Raw genomic sequence first — 23601 nt, 5'->3', positions numbered from 1 at the left:
AATAGTGATTTACAGAGCCGTAACTAGGGTGAGGCGAGCGAGGCACTTGCCTTGGGCGCCAGAATCTGGGGGAGGGAGCAAAAATATTAAAGGATCAACTTAAGAAAAAGTATTAATTATTGTGGGTACCTGCTTTATACCACCTACATTATATTTGCTGACACAAAAGCAAGGAAAATTAAATTATAAATAATAATTGTTTTAAATTATTTTATTATTACTAACTATTTTTTTCAAACATCTAATAATTTGCAAATATCAAATTTATTTATTTATCATAATATAAGAAGATAATAATTAATAATTATATACTTTTGGCTAAAAATTATTATTGGTATTTCTTGTTTTGCTAAAAACCTAATTACAATTTTTCAGATTTTTCCGAATCGTATTTTACATATTAAAAGTTGTTAGTATAACAACCCTACAACCTAGGGGGCACATTGCTTCAGTTCTGCATCAGGATAAAAAATGGATCGGTACGACTCTGTTTACAAAAATAAACATATGTACAAATTTTCAGCTCGGGTTCAGTATATTGTTATAGACGTCACGTTGTGACACATAATACAAATTGAATATACAGTAGAGTATTCGCATTAATGTGACAGAGGGAGTTGCGGATTAATCAATGATTATTCTGCATGTACTTATAAGCAACACAAAATTCATTAAAATAAGTTGAAACTATGAAATGCATTGAATTAAATAATTAATAACGTTTAATAAAATCGTCAATTTTGTCTACAATGTTGTAATGTTTGTGAATCATTTTAGCGAATTTCTAATAAATTCTTCTTTTTTTTTTTTTTGGCTCCAAAGAAAATTATATGAAGTATTCTAACATATAAAATTATAATCATATACATTTTTTAAATTTAGCTTATGGTTAAAAGGTTATTTTATGTAATTTTTATTATTTTCTAAAATGTTTAAGTTATTTAAGCTATAATTCTTTACTGCAACATGTATTCAATTTACATACAATTATTTCTGTTATTTAATATAACACCATTGTTTATAAAACAATCAATGATAATACTATAATTAAAGACCGGATATAATTGCATTAAAAATATCTTAAAATTACACTAAAAATATGCCAAAATTGCAATAAAAATGTATCAAAATTGCAGTATAAATATGTTAAAATTGCAATGAAATACATTAAAATTACATAGTAAAATCATATCAAAAATATAATCATTAATTACTTACTTAAATAATATTATGGGCATTTATATAATATTTACAAAATATATCATTTTTCTGAATTAAAATTTATAATTATATACATCTCTAAATTGTGTTCTTGAAAATTGTATCGTCTGTTGCTTAAAATATGTTTATATAATGAAAAAGTACGTTCAACGTCGACACTTATTATCGATGCATATTTAAAATAGTTTATAAATTAGGTGTTATATCTAAATAAACATTTTGATTTCTTGCCATAACCTCAGAGTAAGTTTTAATAATTTTATATCCTTCATTTCTTTCTAAGACATATTTTAATTTATCTTTAACTATTTTTCCATTAGGACCGGGAATATTTATAGAAATACTTAAACTAAATATTTTTATTTAGTATTTGTTTAGTATTTATTTATTTATTTATTTAGTATTTATACTAAATATGTTTTAACTATTAAGTAATTGACTATTTTATTCTTCTAAACTTGTGAGTTTTGTGGATACCCCAGATAAATATAATTTTAAAAATCCTAAACTACATTTAACTACATGTAAAAATTTACATCGTAGATATATTTTTTTTTGTAAAATCACTTTGGAAATAATAATTTGTATATTTCATTACGTGAAATATACAAAAATTGCAATAATTGCAAAAAATTGGAAAATCGTTGAAAATTGCAAAAAATTACATTATTAAATTAAATTGGAAGACTGTAATTAATCTGATTCCTATACATAATTGATCAGATTTGATTTATTGGGTATCAATAAAAAGTTGCAATATCAATTAAATCTGCTCTTTAACTATAATAGAAAAATTGCATTATATTCGTTTATTTTTACTATACGTACTATTTTTGTTTTTTATTAATACCAAATGTATTATATTATATTATTCTAATTTAAATTCTTAAAAACTGCTCCCCCAGCACAAGTTTTGCTTTATCGAGGGTGCTGCATAAATTGTATTTTTAATTTTTATATTTTAATATAAAATCTATGACTTTGCTAAATATACATATTATTATTATTTTAAGTATAAAAATCAAATATTTAAACACTTGTATAATTTTTTAATTTTTGTTTTAGCTATTATCTTACTGTTATTTGTTTTTCTATTTTTACTTATATATGTATTACGCTAATTTTTTGTTGTCTTCAATTGATCTTTCTTTCTTTACTGTTGTCAGAATTTATTCATATTGGAGCTCTCCATGGGCCAATTTTTTTTTAAGTCTAGCCCGGTCTATATTCCGATATGAAAAAAATGGCCCATTAAAACCCTCCATTGTTCTAATCTTTGAAACCCAAACACTCCTAAATTGGAAATTGTACAGTAAAGCCTACCCAGCCCTGAATAGGCTAATAAAATCCTCAGCATAGTCTGGCTTAGTGAAAGCCCAACCGGGCTCAGTGAAGATCCTTATAATGATAAACAAACAATAATTCTTATAATATTCATCTTTTCAACATTTATTATTCAGTAAAAACAAATCTATATTTACATTATATGTTTTCATCGAACAAAAAAAAAAAATCACTGTTCATCGTCAAAAAACTCTACCAACAGACAGCCATTTTCGTACGCGTAGTCCACACAATCGACAAAACCTCCACCGTAAGCTGCCTCGAGAGTAGCTCCATTCCAAGGACATCCGTTGTCATGAGCGTAAATCAGACAACCCAGGTGACCCCGCCTGGCGGCCCCGAAGCACGTGCGCTCGTCCCACGGGCAGTGGTTTTCGTGTGCGTACCGTAAGCACTCCAGGTGCCCACTGGCCGCGGCCAGGTGGCACGTGCGCTCGTCCCACGGGCAGCCGTTCTCGTACGCATACTGCAGGCACTCCAGGTGCCCGGACCTCGCGGCCTTGGAGCACGTGCGCTCGTCCCACGGGCACCCGTTCTCATGCGCGTACCGCAGGCACTCCAGGTGGCCCCACTTTGCGGCTCGGTAACACGTGCGTGCGTCCCATGGACAGCGGTTTTCGCGCGCGTATCGCAAGCACTCCAAGTGTCCGCCTGTCGCGGCGTAGTGGCACGTGCGTTCGTCCCACGGGCAGCCGTTCTCGCGCGCGTACCGCAGGCACTCCAGGTGACCGGATCTCGCGGCCTCGGAGCACGTCAGCTCGTCCCACGGGCACCCGTTCTCGTGCGCGTACCGCAGGCACTCCAGGTGACCCGTGCTCGCGGCTGCAAAGCACACGACCACGTCCCGGGCGCAGCCGATCTGGAACGCATACTCCAGGCACCCGGTGTGGCCTGCCAGTGCGGCCTTAATGCTCAGGTTCTCGTCGTCGGGCCTTCCGTACGCTTGCGCGTTCCTCAGGCACTCCACGTGTCCGTTCTGGATGGCCAGCACACATATAGTGCTGTAGTCGACGGACATTGCCGAATCGCTGCTGCCTGACTGTTCCTTCGTTCTGTCCAGCAGCGCAAAACAACAGTTTTTGCTGTCGATCATGGGCACTTCGTAATCGTAGTACCGCCGTTTTTCGTCCTGGTCCGTGTGCATGTACGCCAGTTTGGCCAGCGAAAACATGACGTTCTCCTCGTGTCTAAACACGGAAAACCCACCGTTGTACGTCCGACGGTAACCACGTTATGTGCACGCGCGAACCTAACCGTACGGCGATCGTTTCGTCCATTACACCGTTTTTTTCATGTTCAACGAGAACGAAATCCACGCCGAAGCGCGTGCGCACGAGAAATGTTGTCCGCCCATCGTAGGTACGGTGCACGTGCTATCGATACTTGGTGAAGTCCTGATCAAACATTCAGCGGTCAAGGGGTCGGTACACGGTTGTGGGGGCCCCCGCTGAGGAATACAATTTTTCGAAATCGTAAAAATACACGATAAAAAGAGAATTTCGACAAATCCCACAAACCCGGCCATTCGCCCGGATTCGTATTGGGAACCACACGTGATTTTTTCTAAACAATTTTTATTAAAATTAAAAATTACTTTAAACAAGTTATTATGACATCACCATGATGAGTGATTACGTCAGAAGACGAAAATTAAAAAAACATTCACGGAGTGCAGTAGCCGATTACTACGGTTAAAAGGTCGAAAGGGATCTCGGTGGTTGTTGACGCTCACTAGTGTGTATGAACCTTTGATTTTCTCTATGGTATACACTTGGTAATAGTTATTAAGATTTTTAAACAATTATTATGGTCTGTATTTAGGACCGCATTTAAGATTTTGTTGCCAGGTACAAATTAAATCATTCACCGCCCCTACTTCTAGGGCCTATTACAGGGAAATATGTTTGGGTATATGCCCCTCCTCCCCGTGACAATTTAAAATATACTCTTTAATATAATAACTTTCAAAATTTATAAAACAGGAATAATTTAATGAAACAAAAAAAATAAATTATGAATTTTAACATTTTATCCTCATAATATATTTATATATACATTAAAATATAATAAAATAATCATAATTTATAATTTTCTAGCACTTACCCTATAACGTATAATAGTAAACTCATTTACACTTCACTGAAATTATATAAATCATAACTCATATTATAATATATTAGTTTTCTCGAGAAATGAATATATTATTATTAATAAGTGATTTTATCAGTGGCGTATTTACAGGAGGGTCCAGGGGTACTGGACCCCCTCCCCAGAACCTTTCCAAAAAATAAAAAATAAACTAAAATTCTTACATGTTTGCAGAATTGGCTATGCTAAACATTCACAAGGAAGTTGAAATTACTGTTGATGAAGTGATACAGGAGTTGGCTAAAAAATCGAGACAACTAGAATTTATTTTATAACAATACTTTATAATTTATAATGCTAAATACAATATATAGGTATATATATATATATAATATTACATAAGACTATACGATTATTACATTATATATTTAGTTCAACTTCCTCCAAAAACTGCATAAGGACGTAACTATTACAATATAATATATAGTTTATATTAATTATATATAAACTGTGGACCCCCCCTCAGAAAAAATTGAAAATACGCCACTGGATTTTATAATAATGTTATTATAAAGTCAATGTCTGAATCATAAATGGAATCAGTTATCACACGGTAAAATAATATTAGACGAAATCGAATAATCCTTGGTGACTGAATAATATAAACAATGAACAGTGATTATCAATTATCAATGCGGCATCCGCGTTATGTTTAAAGGATAAAAAGGTTTTAAGCAATTAAATTATTTGTTTTTCTTTTCATCATAATTATCAAAAATTATTCACACTTTGTACCTCTTTATACTACCGCTCCTCAAAACTATAGCCACCCTCAAAAAATTGGCCACCCTATACAATTCTACCCGTTGTACTCCTCTACGTAAATGTGGCCCTGTCTTTATTCTCAATGACTTATAAAAACATTATTATTATAAATACATAATTGTGGTACATTATATAACTTTTTTTCTAACTATAAATAAAACCATTGCATTTTTATTTATGTAATTAGATTATCAGAACTATAGTAATATTACTGACTAGTATTTAATGATAATGTAAGTTATATTAAATATTTCGTAAATTATAGAAAAAATACGTATTTTTATGTAAATATATGAGAGTAACTACTTTGACTGAAAACAAATATGTCAGGTATGCCAGTTAACCAAGTAATAAGAGCAATGCCACAGTAAATCGTTAAGAAATATTATTTAATAAGTGTTTTATACAATTTTTAATAGTCTAATTAGAACTTACCCTATATTTAAATTTGTATGCAGTTCTGTTAAACAGTAGCTTTATAAACTATTACAAAGCAACAACACTGCAAGAAAATCTCAGTTTTTCGTTCCACATATAGCAGTAATTTTCATTCAACAACTTTCTTGACGAAGATACGAAAATATGAAACAAATGTATAAAACTACGATATATTTGTGTACTATTTTTTCTAGAACAATATTGATTTTATTTATTCCTTCACATGTGGTAACCTAGGATGCATTAATTAGCGAAAAATATTATATACATATAAAGTAGACAGTTATTAAAATGATAATAATACTCCTTGGTATACACTTTTATGTAGATATTATTGTATAATAACTGATTATTTTAGATACCTACTTAGTTAAGTAAAAGCCATTTTATGATCATTGTACCAAACAAAAATTATAAAAATATACGATTTGATCAAATAAAAAATACGAATAGTAACTCTGGACTATAATTATTCGAATGTAATAAATATTTTCACATATACTGTACAAGCCGCTCGTTAGGAATACTTTTACCCACGTGAAATATTTCAATTAACCGATTGTTTCTACTAGACGATTGCTTATTGTATTAATTTAATTATAATTTATATATATAAATAATATACACACATATTTATTACATAAAATTAAAAAAATATATATATAAAATAACTCACCACTAGTGATGAGCAAAATTGGTTATAGTCTTGCAGTTATTTAGTTGAAACACAAATTTAGTGGTTGGACTTCGTATAATTCAAAAAACGAATAGAACCTCATCGTTGGACTATTCCATGTTTTTTTTTTTTTTTTTTAGTTTAGTTTGGTTATAATCAAATATTATAAATATTTTATTATTTATCATATTGCTAATCAAATATTTTAAATTAAAAAAAAGAAAAAAACCAAAAAAAAATGTATATCAATGTCGAATGTGTAATCAAAATGCACACAAAATGTAATAAAATAAAAATTCACTATTTTATACAATACAGGCTCGCCAAATTGCTGTTTAAACGCACGGCTCGTTTCCTTTGACTCGGAATCAATAGACCGACAGTTTTCGAATAGCCAAGAGCCTCGCCGAGCTATACCGCGCCTAGGTGAGCAAGAGCGTTCCCACGTTGCATGTAGTCAGGGCCTGCGCTATCTTTTGCGAGGCCCTGAGAAAAACGAACTTATTTTACCAATAACCATAGTCACCTGTAGACCTGTAGACCGTATTTAAATACGATAATATGTAAGACTCGGTGACAGCTGCACGCCATATCGGGTAATAACTAAATTTAAAAAATGTATTTATTTATTTATTTCTTAAATAAATTTAAGAAATGCGATAAGATAAACTTTCTAGGTATCCCGGTTTTCATAGCATGCGGCGTGCCATACGGGTAGTTGTTTGTGCATTCATAACATAATAAATATAATATAATATTGTTTTGTTATATACAACGGGTTTCTCAAGAAATCGCACTCGCCAGTCGATTCACGATTTTCTCGTTTTATTTTATGAGATTTCCATACAAAATATTTTTCAATCAAATTTTAAGCGTGAGGCTCTGGGAAAATACCCCATTTTGTCTCCCCTAATGCCGGCCCTACGTGTAATATACCCAGCCAGCGCATTTGACTCGTGGCTTGGCAGAAACCGCCTTTAATCATTGAAAAATGTGTACAACAAATAAAAATAGTAATATAGTATAACATCGCCTACAGCAGAATTATCAGGTGAGTGAGCGTTCAATACATCATTAATACGACCATATTACTGTTATAGCGCTTAGAATTTTCTATTTTCGTTCATATAATCGTATTACTATTTTCTAGAGTTGTATAAAATATGTTTACAGCAGTAAACACACTGACACAAAATCGTGTTTGTTGTACACCCGTATGGCTGTATTATAATTTAGAACCATTAGATTATTAAATTTGATATTAATAGTTTTAAATGATCTCGTTGTAAACTATCGAGCAATTTTTTTTTATAATTCTATCGTCTGTTCGTCTTTTGTATGCCGTAGTCATAGTCCCGTCAACTGTTAAGTAAAATTGACTGAAAAACAAACGGATTTGATTTTTTTTCTTTAATTTATATGGTTTGAGAGCACATAAAGTGAAGTGGTGCTGAATGTTTATACTAAATCTTAATAGTTCTACTATATTAAAACTGCCAATCTTACGATTCATTTATACGATATTTTTATATTTATAAACAACATATAAATATATTATAAATATATATAAATATAGATCAATTAATAAATTTTAACGCTGTTCTTATGTATACGATTTAATGATAAATACAACGGTACAGTAGGTTTTTAAAAGGCGATATTTTAAAATCTGCCCCCAGGTAGCATATTCGTTAACCTGTCACTGATTACCTTTGAAAATAATTGTTCAAAATTAAAGTTATATACATATATATATATATATAAATATATTTTGTAACCATGAGTTAATCATTTTTAGAAGAACAGTAGGTCAACTTATAAATATAATCACTCATTACATTATATACATCTCAGCCGGAACAAGAAGAGCATATTATGAATAGAGATAGAAAAATATTTTATTATACTACTTTTACATTAACATGTAAACAATAGTTATATTAAAAGTTTTTAATGTACCTTGCATGAGGTATAGATGTATTCAAATGTATCTTAACTATCCATTAAACAAAGCGCATGAGCTATATCTAAAGGGAAAATTGAAACAATGTCAACAATAGCATTTTATACAATATATACTGTATTATCATTATTACCAATTACCATTTATAACTATTTAACTATTTTAGTTAAAAACAAAAACCCCTATATATTTAGTTAATTTGAATGTACATGAATATATTTTGACAATATTTTGTATAGAATTTTTTAAGTATAAAATAAATGCGTGTACACAATTAAAATCATTAAAATAGTATATTAAAACTTTTGTCGCACAATTTATGAATAATCGAATACCAGCACAGAATACTATTTGAGAAATAAAAAAAAACACACTTCTGTACGAGAATAAAACTAAAACAGTATAACTTAACTATAATATATATGTAAATAAAATGTTAACTTAAAATGTTAACTAATGGCTTAGTAGCCGATTTAATAAGATCAATAAAAAAAAATTAAAAAATCAACCGGTGATCGACATGTTATCCTTTACGTATTTTTGAATTTCATTGGTACTGTTTCTAATGAATCCTTTCATTTCATTCGGATTCCAAGGACAACCATTCGAATGAGCGTACTTCAGACACTCGATATTGGAATTAATTGCAGCTGCGTAGATGGTTTTCGCATCCCACGGACAACCATTTTCGAATGCATAGATCAAGCAGTTCAAGTGCCCACCCTTTGCTGCACTCTCAGTCGTCTTTTGGTCCCAAGGACTATTATTTTCATGTGCATACTTTAAAACATCTAGGTGTCCGTATTCCGCAGCAATGCAACATGTAGATTCATGCCATGGACACCCATTTTCGTAAGCAAACTTCATGCAATTTAAGTTACCTACTATTCCAGAATGAAGCATTACTTTCTCATTCCAAGGACATCCAATTTCAAAGGCATATTTTAAAAATTCTATTTTTTCCATAAACGCCGCAAAACTGCATATGTTTGCCTTGGAACAGGAATTTCCAAAAACTTGTACACCTATCAAGCAATCCATGTGTTCGTTTATTATAGCTGTAAAACATATAATGTTGTATTGATTTTGCGTAATTGTGGTGCCCAATTTTATTGTTCGCAACAATGTATTGCAACAGTAAGATTCCTTAATTATTGGGACACAATAACTGTAATACATAATTTTTTCTTGTGTATTCGTGTGCATATAAGCTAATTTGGCGAGAGAAAACATTTTTTCTTGATGTATGTCGGAGGTAAGACTACTGCAGTTTTCTAGACCCTGTCTCGAAAAAAAAAACAAGTATGTATTAACTATAAATCTAACATTGATTTTAATGATTTAAAAATCTAATAAAAATGGAATTTAATTATTTATTAATTATTAATTATTTGTCAGATACATTGACACTAGAATATATACTTAAAAGAACCTATAGACAATTACATTTGCATCGCTATTTATTGATATTTAATTAAATTTATTTATTTATTAAATTTTTGTATTCTGTCATATCGTTTTTCTTTTAATTAAATTTTACAATTACTTATAATTTCTGACGATGTGATGTCAGATGGATGTTGCCTGTGTCTGTATACTATATCGACATTTGTGTAGAAAAACCGCCTCTGAAATAAAAAATATCTACTAATTTAAACAATTAAATAAATATGACTATATGACATCAATAAAAAAAAAATACCAATAAAAACAAAAATGTATCCATAAGTATTTGAGAAAAGAATGACAAGATTTATTTATAAAATTTTTGTACGATTGAGTTAACATTGTCTATAGACAAAATTACTTTCTGACATTAAGACATAAACAATTGCACAAAACACAAATATATTCTGTATACTGATATTGTATTTAATGTTTAATTTTGATAATAATCATATGTTGAATTAACTCAAACAAAGAATAAATCTGGTAAACAATTAAAAATCAATCGATTTTATATATATTATATTGAACATAATTATTAATAATTATAATAATAAATATTATCGATATCAATAATGATTTGGCTGGCCATGAATAACATTATAACGGACTCAAAATCAGGCGAAAGATTATAAACACACAGAAAACGCAAAAATTGCAAAATGAACAATCTAAATGTATCTAAATCAAATCTAAATATCAATCTAAATTCATCAATAACATAATAAGTATTTATAACAAGGACTGTAGCCTTAATGATTTTAACGGTTCCGGTTAAGGTTTGGGTCTTTAAAATATTTTTTTAGGGGTTAAATTAGGTTAAATTTCGGGATTTCATAAAGTTCAAAATTTAGGTTCTGGTTAAAAACGGTTTAATTTTGTGTATTATTTTTACAAAAAAAATGTTAATACACGTATAGATTACATGTTACGTGTGGGATCACACGGCGTGTGGCGTGTCGCGAGGAGTGTGGAGCGTGTATATACCACGCAACAGCCCGCGCCAGGTTCCGCACGACAACTTGGCGCGCCTGTGTGATCAGACGGTACGTCATGGTTCAACAAGTTAGGCACGTCTCGTTCTGGAATCATCAACATGGTTCCGAATTTTGTGATATGGATCACTTGGATTCCATATAAATGGCTCATCTTCGTACATTTCTAAAAATTGTACAACTTGTTTATTAAACCATTCCATTTTATAGTGTTGTAATATAGTTACTAATTAGTACTATAAGTAGTGTGTAGGTATAATTGTATAAACCATGTCAAACTGATCAGTATTTTGATTGTTGATATACTAAAAAAGTAGGTATGAACTATGAAAAATATATCAAAAATTCAAATACTATAAATTTAGTTCAAATTTCAAAGTATGAAAAATGGTGAACAGATACATCGATAAACAATTAATACCGACGCGTCGTTAGATTGATAAGACGCGCGCCAAAAATTTTCCTTTGACACGTGATACAAACACCGACAATTGTCGGGAAGCAACGTGCGTCGCTCATTCAAACCTTAACGCGGTTAGGTTAACTGTACCACGTTATACCACTCCACACTCTTCACGACGCACCACGCGCCGTGTGATCCCACCTCAAGTATGCCCGTCGCAGCCATCTCGATCGATCAATTGTATTAAAATATTTCACAATAATTAAACCTTTAATAGAGTAGATTGTAAGTAGTTTACATATATGTATATAAAATATTGTTCACATATTACATGGATTGGTGTGCCACGAACATTTTGTTGTGATGATGTGTGTCGCATTGTTAAAAAGGTTAGTGGAAAACCACTGAACTAGTACATACTGTTTGATAATTTTAACTAAATTAACTTAATTAATATCATATTTATATTATTTCTATTTATCAATAGAGATTTTTTAAAATTATACAAAACCAAATCAATAATTAGGACCAGCAAAATGTTGCTATAATTATACAAAATTATAAAGTAAACACATTTAATCTTAAGCTGAAATAAAAAAATTAACTGTTTATAATATTTATTTTATATCATGAAATTATATTGAATATTATATAAAGAAATATCCTGATAGTCAAAAGAAAGATCTGTGACTTGGAAACGAACACTGTTAGATAAAGGTAATATATACTTTAGTCTTTAAGTCCATCATATTCTATACCCATTGATCAGCGCATATTTTAACCAATATACTGGGCGACATATTTGTCGCCTGGTAAATATTTTTTGTCACCTAAAAGATAATATCTTTAATTACTAGGCGATAACGATGTTTTAGCGAAAATTAAGATATTTTAATAATTTTATAATTTTATTTACTAGTCATTTATTATGCTTTATTTTGTTATTTGTTTGTCATTTCATTTAACGGTTTAAAATTAAAACATTAATTATATTGATAATCAGAATATTTATAATGGAAAACCGATAAAAACCATACGATATTGTATTATATTGTATGTATAAACCATTACGAGTTTGGATGGAGTTTCTAAGGTTTGAATAACTTTCTAACACGGACATTCTTTTTCCTTTAGGGTTTTCATAGTTTGTCGATGTTTATTTTATCGATTTTGATTATATGCATGGACATTTTTTTTTGTCGCCCAAAGAAAATTTCTTAAAATATCCACTACCATTGATACTGAGAGAGAAAAAGAAGCTTAACAAAAAAAATAACAATATTTTCAGAAAAAAATAGCATAAGACCGTCTGTCGGCTGTGACGGTCCCCAATATACGGGCGATGCGGCCGAAAATAACATTACTTAGTTATTACACTAATTAAATATAATATAATTTTTGTTTCTAAACAATATTTTTTTAGTTAAAATGTTAAATATTACTATTTATTTCTAATAGAGTGATTTATTTCTATTTGAAAACCGAAAAAACCCGTATTTTTTAGTTTTTTTCTTATAAGGAGTTCGCTTTTGGTCAGGGTTTTTTAAAAATGTAAAATACAGGTTACGGTTATTTTCGGTTCTTTAATATATACAATGTTATTGGATCTGTATCCAGTTCTTTTCGGTCCGGTCTCAGTCCCTGATTTACTATAAGTATAACCTATAAAGTGTACAAGGATTAAATTAAAAATACATGCAAAATACATACATTTCTTCAAAATATTATTTTGAAATTATAATATTATAATATATAATTTTCAAATTATTATTTTCCATTAATATTTTCATTTATTACCCAAGTAGCACAAGATATTGATAGTATATTTCATCAATCTTCCTTTTAATTATACCATTCATAATACGGAACAATATGAATAAGATATGCAATAGATAGTTTTTTAAGATTATTACAACTATCAATATTTTATTCCAAGTAAAGTAATATTTATAAAAGGATTTTAATTAAAGAATAATCCATAGATATTGTTTTACAGATAATAAAAAAATATTCATTATATAATATTATATTCCTGATCAGTTTATTACAGTGAATTTAATGAATATCCTAATGGTGATAATGGTATTCATAGTTTTGTCGGTTCGATACCACAGAATATTATTTTGTGACGATATTACGATGGACAAAGGATAATACTTTAAGCTAAACACTTATTTAAGCAGGTTAAGTTAGAAATATTATAAATAATACCACCAAATTTAAAAATGTAATTAGAGCATTTTAAAATAATTTTAATAACATTTATTAAAATGGAATTAATACTAATAATAATAAATTAACGGTGGTCAGCTGTGGTAACATGGCCACGACATAACATGGTATAGAAACTATAGTGATTATAAAATATTAGACGAAGGTCACCACAACGTGCACAACAACCACCAAAAATATAGTAGTAATTACGGTAGAAGTAGTAGGTACGCTTATGTATTTACCAATGGCAAACACCCGTTATTAGTCAACATATAGTTAGTACCCAAGTTTTAAACAATTTAAATACTAAATAGTAGTTTACCAAATTAATACATACACATAAACACGACACATAAGGTAGGGCTTTAGTCCCCTTACCCCCTCTTTTTTGGCTACGCCAGTATCCGTTTAAAGAAATACTCAAAAACATGTAAACTTCAAAGTGCTCAAACCCGCTATAATGGCGAAGTATGCAAAAGACTTTTGGAAAATCTAATCGGCAACATCTTATTAACAGTTTATGTTTTCACCCTAATATGCATATAGATCTAGTAATCGGTATCGGAAAAAAAAAAAACGCTCGCGTTTTAATGTATTTAAATAAACATTTATTTATGTGTTTCCCCGTTTAATATTGTATAATAATAAATATGTGTTCTTACGTATTTTCTTGGCGCAGTTAATGACGAAGGCGAAGAAGCAGATACAAACAATGACTATGGCACTTAAGTGAGCACGAGATTATGATCTTCTGGTCACGGTGGACAAATGGATTTCGTACAGTCGTACGATCAGGCACGCATGTACGGAACCGACTAAAAGACCCGTCCATCCATTCGTAGTACAGAATGGGAAAAAAAATAACGACGTGTAGAGTCGCAGTCGTAGTGGGGCGCATGATGGCATACATTTGCCTCGTGATGTAGAGGGGATTGGTGAGATATATGATATGAATCGTAAACACACACAGCATATACATGCGGCCTTCAATACTGTTCTCATATAAATTATTCGTGTTGTTTGTTGTTTTCTTAAATATGAAAAAAAAAAATTGTAAATGATTTATTATCTAAACCAAAATTTTTGGGCGTTTAATGTTTATATTACATTATTGTACAAAGTGTGTACAGATAGAATTTTACGTAGTTTATGTTTATTAATAATTAACAATTTACATAGGTCAATATTTCAAGACTTTACAACACAACAGGAACTATTCGATTTCTCGTACTATAGCTTATGGTTTTCGGGAAATGAAATAGTGTTCAATTTGGTATAATATTTACTATATACAGTAGAATCCGCTTATAACGATCTATAAGGGACCTAAAGAATCAGATCGTTATATCCGAAATTCGTTGTATCCGGTTGACAAAAACATTATCTACGTGAAATATAAAACCAACCAAATACATGGCTAGGAATCGTTTTAATCGGAATATCGTTATATACGGTAACGTAATAAGCGGATTCCACTGTATTTTTTAATTTTGTAGAATAAATTTATTTTAAAATAAAATGTGTTTAATTATGATTATTTTCCACTGTAAAAACTGTGATGATTAATCATACATGTTAAATGACGTGAAATAAATTGTAAGGATCACTGTTATCTTTTAGAGTTCTCATACAAATCATTACGTCGCACTACATTTTTTTTTTACTTTGGCGGATCGGGCATAAAAAATGCGCAACAAGCTAAAAAACGTTTTTATTATAAATTTTCAAGATATCTCATACGAGTATTCAATTTTAGATAACAATTTAAGTTTGAAATAATTTTCTGAAGATAATTGAATAAAAATAAATATTTTTCAAAAAATATATATGTACGTTTGTTATATTTACTAATCGCTTGTTAATAATATTTCTGTAAAACCACCTCTTTTCTCAATGCAACGATATTTTTTGTGCGCCTCGATTTTTGAATTCTTAGAAATCAGGAATATCCTGTGGTGTCAGCGGCACAAAAAACACGAGGGGTGTCTTTTAATTACGACGGCGTCGGAACAATAACCAGTTATTTATTTCCAGTCTTTCTTTTTAACATTTTACGGGGCCGAACAGTTTTATCCACATCACTTGACTTATGAAAATCATTGAATAAGTGAATTATTTATATTTATTGATATTTTACATCGAAATCGAATATAGTAAATGACTATCGATGATTTTTAATATACAAACGAACAAAGTTTAACGTAGCTACGGTGCTATCTACTGATAGTTTATTGGAGCGTAAGTGGTATTATGTGTTCTTTAACTTAAAAAAACACATATATTGAGTATACTAATCATGCCGTTTACATATGTATAGACGATAATGCACCGGAACCACAGTGTTAGTTTTATAATACTGAACGGGTTGTCATCATAATTATTTTAAAAATTATAAAATTGTTTTCAACCATTTTTATAATAATATCATTATAATAATCTTAAGTAATAAAAATCAATTTTACTTATAGTTTTTAATTTTTTCAAAGCGTATACATAAATAAAGTCAAATAAAAACTATTAACCTGAAAATATAATACATAACAATATACATTAATATACATGCATTTTTTATTCAATATAAAGAAATCGGTTTTTTAAAAGTTATTTATTTTTATGACTATTTCTCATGATAATATACACCATAATGTTGTTTGGTAGAAATGGTTTTAAGTTTTCTTTGAAGCCTCAAAAACTATTTCTTTTGCAGAAAATACAATTACCAATGTTTTTTTAACTAAATTAATTTAATTATATAAGTATTACACATTAGGTTGCCTAAAATTATATAATTAATTTTTGAAAAATACCAAAAACATTTAAAGTTATACACTTTACCAAGTCCATTATCTTAAAATATTTTGGTAAGTGGAATTATGTGTGCAGTAGCCAAATAATTATAGGAATTTTAGGCACTGGAACATACATACAAATGAAATATAATTAATAGGACACACAATAAAATATAATTTAACAATGAAGAATTTAATTTAAGACAGTGTACATGTAATATTAACATTTTTATTTATGTATTACATATTATTAACATAATACTTTCTTGAATGGTTGATAAAAGATTTCAGCATAGATTATTTAATAATTAATTAGCTGATTGACCATTTTCTATGTATTACTGTCTATCGGCATCGGCGTAATTAATGAGTATAAATTAAAAATACAGGTTTTGCTTTAAATTTCCGTTCTCCGAAAATATAGTAAAGATAAATCGACTTTTACTAGTTGGGTCCCAGAGACCCTTATTTAATCTTATTAGGTCCCAGTGTTTTTCAGGTAGAACACTAGTGGGATCCATAAAAAAAAAATTTTTGCTTCTCACTTTTATAGACTTAGGACTGCAAGTTACCTATAAATTAGAACACAAGTATAATTTTATTTTTCTAAGTTTCTAATATATAGTATATAATTATTAGTTGAAAACTAGAATACTGGTATATGGTATATAAATAAATAAAATTATTAAAAAATTAAAAAATATACACAATTAGTGAAAATTTAAATGATAGAGCTTTTACAAATTCAAATCTATTAATTTTTGACATTATCAAATGTATCAATTCTCATAAGTTACAGGTTTTATTGTCGTAGTGTCGGACCGAACTAGATATGTTACAGTTTTTATAGTCGGACCGATCAAGTATGTTATCGTTTTTATAATCGGACCCAATTAGTTGTTTATCTTTATCATAAATATTATCTGGGACCCAACTCGGATACGCCCAGATGAACACTGTATTTTTTTATTTATTTATATGAGATTAGTTTATGATATAACATTTTTAATATGGAAATTAATATACATTATTATTATTTAACACTAGGTAGGTCACACTTTATCCATTGTCGTATTTCCATTCAATAATAGTTTTTAAATTATTAAAATAATAATAATTTGGTTTTGATTTTAAACTCTAATTTAATGACTTCATCGAATTTTATGCCTCAATTTTCACTCGATATTTTGCGCTCCTGGTAGGCGTTCACTTTTCCAGGCTCTCTGCCTGGCCCTACGTGTCACGTGTAAATGCACGTTTAAGGTCAACGTGTACGTCTACGCCATTCTTTCGGCCTCCTTACCGATGACATCTTAAACGTTTTTGATTTTTCTTACATCGTATAGCTTACCGAATATACGCAGTGCGTTTCATTTGTGATTGGTGCCGAAATGAAATAATATTTTTTCGGATGACGAATGATGCCATCCAGTAGTAAACATAAAGTAGTATTGAGGACGAACCGAAGGTAAAATCGCAATCCCAGTCAACTACAGTGCAATGGAAAAACAAAATAAATAAATAATAGAAATTACGTGATATTTGCATTGAAATGTATTAATTATGTACCGCTCATAGCGTTAAATGGCAAAATGACGAAACTTAAACCATTTATGTTCCTTAATCGTTTTATTAACCGTTGGATAAAAAATATAATTAGCCTAATCGATGAACATGCATGTATTATTCGTCGATTTCTTTTCTTCTTAAACTTACAAAACAATGTATCACGTTAACAATTGTCGAAAAAAAACCGTATGCAACGCAGTTGTTGACGCTCGCGCTATGGCCTATCGGAAAATCGGGAATCTTCCCGGTGGGCTGGTGCTTGTTTGGGTCACTCTAAATTATTATATAATTACCAAAGTTTTATTTTGTAAAATAAATAAAAATCATTAAAAAAATAAATATATATTAGATGCATTAAGATCACACTTCAAGTTTAAGTTGTAACTGATTAATCATGTGACTTACCCAAAACTATTATAGCTATAATCATAGTAAAGTTATTGTAGATTTTACTAATTTAGGGGTGAAATTAAACAAATTTTGAAATTAATGCAAAATAAAGCTTTTTTTTTGTAGGGAAGAGGGGTAAAATAGTTTAATTTGCGGTTCATGGGTCGGTTTGTTTCATATTTCCTAGGCCGAAAATAATTGCCAATCCGTCCCTATGGCCTCCTATACGGTAGGGCCGATCGAAGGTTTGCTGCACGAGCTCGCGAAGTAAGGACGGGAATCGGAATGCAACGGATGACTCGTCGTCCGGTTCAGTGGGTAACACAGGATTGTCCGGAACGTGTAGTGTTTTCCGTATGCGGGATTCGGCGATAACGCGTGTTCCGCGAGGACCGTGCGAAAATCGGTAACGACGAAATCCGTCTCACGGCCGTCGTATCGCGATCTGTAGATTCAATCGTCCGAGAACGAGCCAGGGCCGGCGTTAGGGGTAGACAAAACGGGGAATTTGTTCAGGACCTCGCGTCTTCAAGGGCCTCGCGCTTAAAATATTCGAATAATATTTTGTACGGAAATCTCATAAAATAAAATGTGAACTGTGTAGTTCGCCTGGCGAGGGCGATTTCTAGAGAAATCCGTCGGCGTGTAATAAAAAAACCAATTAACAAAACAACAATATTATATTTAACATGTTAGATATGCACCGACGACGACGACGCCGCACAGTATGAAAACTGGGATAAATAGGATATTTATTTTATTACATTTCTTAAATATAATCAACTGATTATTAACAATCATATTATAACAGTCATTACCCGATATCGCTTGCAGCTGTCACCGATCTAATTACATGTTATCGCCTATAATTGCGGCTTACAGGCTGTAGTTGACTATTTTTCAGGGGCATATTTTAGGGGGGGCGAAGGAGGCGATCGCTCCTCCCTGAATCCCCATTTAAGGAATCGATTATACGAGTATGTGAGATACACATTACAAATTTTTTTAATGTGGATCATTTTATAATGAAATCAAATTATGTGTGTCTGTGAATATTGAATTGGGCTTTTTGTTGGGTCCATACTTAGTGAAAAATTAAATAAAACACAAGCGTAACTTTCAAAACATAGACAAGTGTTAAAAAAGAACTACACAAAAGTCGATTCTCAGTGGATCCAACATTAGATTAAAAAAGAACCACAAATATTAAGGATTGACTCGATTTAAATATGTATTATCAAAATTTGACTTGTAAATTTTGAGCCTGAATTAAAAAAAAAAATTGAGTCATTCCCCCTCTAGAAGTAAGTCTAAATACGCCACTGCTATTGCTGTGGGTAAAATCAATTTTGCCCAGGGCCTCGCAAAAGGTAACGAAGGCACTGGAACGAGCCGAATCGGAGGTGGTTGGCGACGCGAGAACAAAAAAAAAATCTTTTTCAATCCCTGTCAGCTCGTGCTGGCCGAAAAACGTTCGAAACGAACACGTTTTTAAACCGCGCCCACGGTACCGTGGTAACGGACGCGCGTTTAGTCGAGTCCATCGAATTGGAAAACGTGTTTCGGTACTCGTCAGAGAAGAGTTCTGGAACACAGTTCAAGAACGAAAACACATCCGGAAGCGAGTCCTAATCGATTCGGTTCAGTTCTGACGACATCACACCTCGTGAGTACACTCGTCGCCTGTGCCACGTCCACGACCCGGCCGTTCGGCCGTTAGATTATGGTTAACCGTTAAGGTGCATTCACAGCTACGCTATTTGTCGTGTAGTGCGATTATGGTTACAACTACGAGTAGTAAGCACCATATCGGTTACTCTGGTATTTAGTTTTCCATAGAACCCGATAATTTTAAGAAAATTAAATTAATTGACTCGGTATTATAAAATACTATTAATGACGGTTATTATTACTGATTAAAATTGTATGTTGACTACTGCTTTGACTTGTGCTAATTTGCTATATTTTGATTACCGAGGATCACGTATTCGTAAATAACGAAGTAGGTATATTTATATTTTTTACTTCATAAAACGGTCCTTTTCAGGACCATCGTATTGTGAGTTTATTATAAAAATACACAATAGTGATTGAAAATAAAACGTCAAAATGAAATATAAGACCATGAAATGGTAGTATATAGAACAAAAGTTGTGTAATTGTTAAGACCGGATTAAGAACCTATTGTCCCCGGGACTGAATTTTTATATGGGTTGTTTTGACAAGAGGTGCTTTATAAAGATGCTCGCTACGCTCGCAGAATGATACATTTTTTTAACTATTTCACAAATTGTCAGTTACTTACATACAATTTATGTCTATAAAACTACTAATTTTAGAATGATAAAAAAATGTGCATCAGCTTAAAATTGTTTGGGCCCCTTTAACTTGGGTACTTGAGAATGCCTTAGGGCTGCCATCCCGGCTAGACCCCCCCCTTAATCCGGTTTTAGTTATTGTATGTGTGGCATAAGTTCAAAATAAAAGAAAAACGTAAGTCTAATGATAACTCATCTTTGAGATCACAATCACATCATATTATCAGTGGCAGGTCGTAGATAGAAGCGGTGGGGTGATCGCTCCCTTCTAAAATTATCATTTATTACTAATTTATAAGTTTTAATATCAAATTTCAAATTTATATTGTAGTATAATATTGTTAAAAATAAAAATTGTGTTTCCTATATTTACATTAATAAATATTATGTAAATATTATCAAATAATGGGAGTTTAAAAATAAACCTTTCAACGCTGTAGTTTATGAGAAACGATAATTAATAACAATTTGCGGGACTCACGAGCAGCGCATGCAAGCTTGGGCGATGATAACATTGGTGTTGACAATTTAAAATATATACAATTATTTATATGTATTAAATGGATTTGATTAAATAACTGTTATTAATATTATTTGTGTTCGATACTTTCCATTAATAAGCAAACGAGCCGCCACTGCATATTATTATTACTCAATAACAATAGTGATAGTAAATTAATAATATTTAACCATTCTTTAACCGCATATACCAGAAACGATAAAATTTGAGCTGTATTCAATTCTTGATATCCTAGGTTTTCATTTAGTTATACCACCATACCAAAAATTAAACGTCCAATAAGAATGCAGTTTGATCAACACGATGTAGCTGTGAATCCGGTTTTATAGTTAGACTTTTTCGGGTCGCGCGTCTCCGAAACGGAAAAAAAACACGTAATCACGCGTCTCCCGAGGAATTGATAAGGCAACTTTTTTTATTTGTTTAAAATCGCTATCAAACTGTTGTCGATCTAAAATGTAAATATACGATAGCGTAATGTACAGTATTAATATTTGCCTCGCGACTCCCCTGACGAGCACTTGCGCCTCACGGTTCGAAAATCGCTAGTCCATCGGATTCGAACGCCCCTAGGCCGATTCGCGTTCATAGTTCGCGTCGAGCTACCTCGGACCGAGTGTCGGCATGGCAGCGCTTCGTAATCTCTTCGGCATAAGTCTTCAGTGGTGGACGGCCAAATCCCCACGCACTTCGGCCCTTCGGAAATGTTCGGATTTGTTGTCGTGACATGACTCGCTCGTTCGCTGGTCAGTAAAACTCGTGCCTGTACTTTGTCGAAGACAGAGTTATGGTGTTGACAATCTCTGTTCAAAACTATGCCCTTATGAAACGGTCGCAAAAGTTCTATACATTTCCATAGATTTCTCGCATTACCAATTCGCCTGACAGTTTTTGGTTTTTACTTTTCTTTTCAAAATCTCCCAATATATCAGTTTACATGTAATCTACTTGAATTTGCATATTTTTATTTATAACTCACTACAATGTCGCGGCCATTGCAAACGACAAAATATGCGCAGTAGTGACATTATTGGACACAATCGCTATACACGACCACGTCCCACCGCTCCAAAGTCAAGTGCGTATACGATAATGTGACTGGATTTCACGACGGATTCAATCGGCTAACGAGATTTTATTGGTACTGCGCGGACCGCACTGTCTACTACTACGTTTACATGCATCCATTAATTCGTATTAATTTGATTCGTATTGAATCAATTCGAATTAGGTCACAAGTATACATACTATAGTAATACCGTATTAGGATAATACACTTCCACCAAACCAGTTTACGTGGCAACGTTTACATGCACAGTTTAAACCGATTTACCTTAATATTCGAATTAATAATTTCATTTTTTCCCTCCAATTTATTCAGTGATATTCTATTGATAACAATTATGTGATAATATTATTATAATTTAATATTTATTATTAATAGTTATTAGTTAAAGACGTTAAAGTAAAAAATTTTTAGAACTTTGTTTTATTGTTTAATGTGTAGCATTTTGTAAAATTCTATGAAGTATGTCTTCTTCTAACTATTTACAATTGTTACAAATGATGGAATTACTACGAATGAATTTAAAACAACAAAATAAAAGACGTAACAAACTGAGACGCTTAGTTATAAAAAAGCGAAGGGACTTCAAAATTAAGTTATGTGACGACTTAAAAAAAATGAATCTACATTATCGTCAACAAATACTTGATAGCTATAGATTAAGTATTGGACCTTTATTAAATGGACCACGTATAAGAAGTTTATGGATGAAAAAACGTTCTAGTGACTGGTGGTTGGAAATAGTTAATGTCCAGTTTAGAAAAGAAGACTGGATCGAAAATTTTCGTGTATTATACCTTATCACAACAAATTACCGCAATCCTGATTCGGTTGTTGTAGTATCATCCGTTTATATGCATTTTGAACTCCCGTAGTTATTTCCAATGCGCATTTCAAATGTGAATTAACTAAACCGTTTTAGGTAAACCGAATTGGTATAAAACTGAATTAACAGTCGTTTACATGCATTTAACTCCAGGAGTTAACTAATTCGAATTGAGTTAAATCGGTTTTAACTGTGCATGTAACCGCGGTATACGACGGACACGGTCGTAGTAGAATGCATTAACTCATTAATGCAAAACATTGTAAAACCATCTAAAATAATATTGTTATCTTGTGTTGAATCGCTAAAATAAATCGTTTCATTGTTTTGTCGTATGGTAAGAATGATGCGCCAAAAATGTTAGTTTTCATTTTTTTTTTTTGTTACCTAAACACTAACTTGGGATACATTTTTATGTTACATCGAGATACATTATTTATTTGCATCGATATTTCAATACATATGTATTATATATTTACATGTTTTGTCAAAAATTGAACTGTCATATTT

General features: G+C 31.3%; 1 protein-coding gene and 1 long non-coding RNA gene across 2 annotated transcripts; both read right to left on the bottom strand.

Annotated features, from left to right (window-relative positions):
- Positions 1 to 2734: 2734 nt before the first annotated feature.
- LOC112685035 lies at positions 2735 to 9596 on the bottom strand. Its single transcript, XM_025556791.1, has 2 exons — positions 9149 to 9596; positions 2735 to 3411 (listed from the first exon to the last, which is right to left on the bottom strand). Exons 1-2 carry the CDS (start codon positions 9594 to 9596, stop codon positions 2735 to 2737), a joined length of 1125 nt encoding a protein of 374 aa, XP_025412576.1.
- A 153-nt stretch (positions 9597 to 9749) lies between these two features.
- On the bottom strand, positions 9750 to 14393 carry LOC112685023. Its single transcript, XR_003148749.1, has 3 exons — positions 14276 to 14393; positions 10102 to 10183; positions 9750 to 9836 (listed from the first exon to the last, which is right to left on the bottom strand). It is a non-coding gene; the product is annotated as an uncharacterized LOC112685023 (long non-coding RNA).
- Positions 14394 to 23601: the final 9208 nt, after the last annotated feature.

Source organism: Sipha flava, unplaced genomic scaffold (genome assembly GCF_003268045.1).
Source record: "Sipha flava isolate LNK unplaced genomic scaffold, YSA_version1 262_pilon_pilon, whole genome shotgun sequence".
Lineage (NCBI taxonomy): Eukaryota > Metazoa > Arthropoda > Insecta > Hemiptera > Aphididae > Sipha > Sipha flava.
The sequence above is the reverse complement of the archived record's forward strand: the minus strand, read 5'-3'. Positions and strand labels throughout refer to the sequence as shown.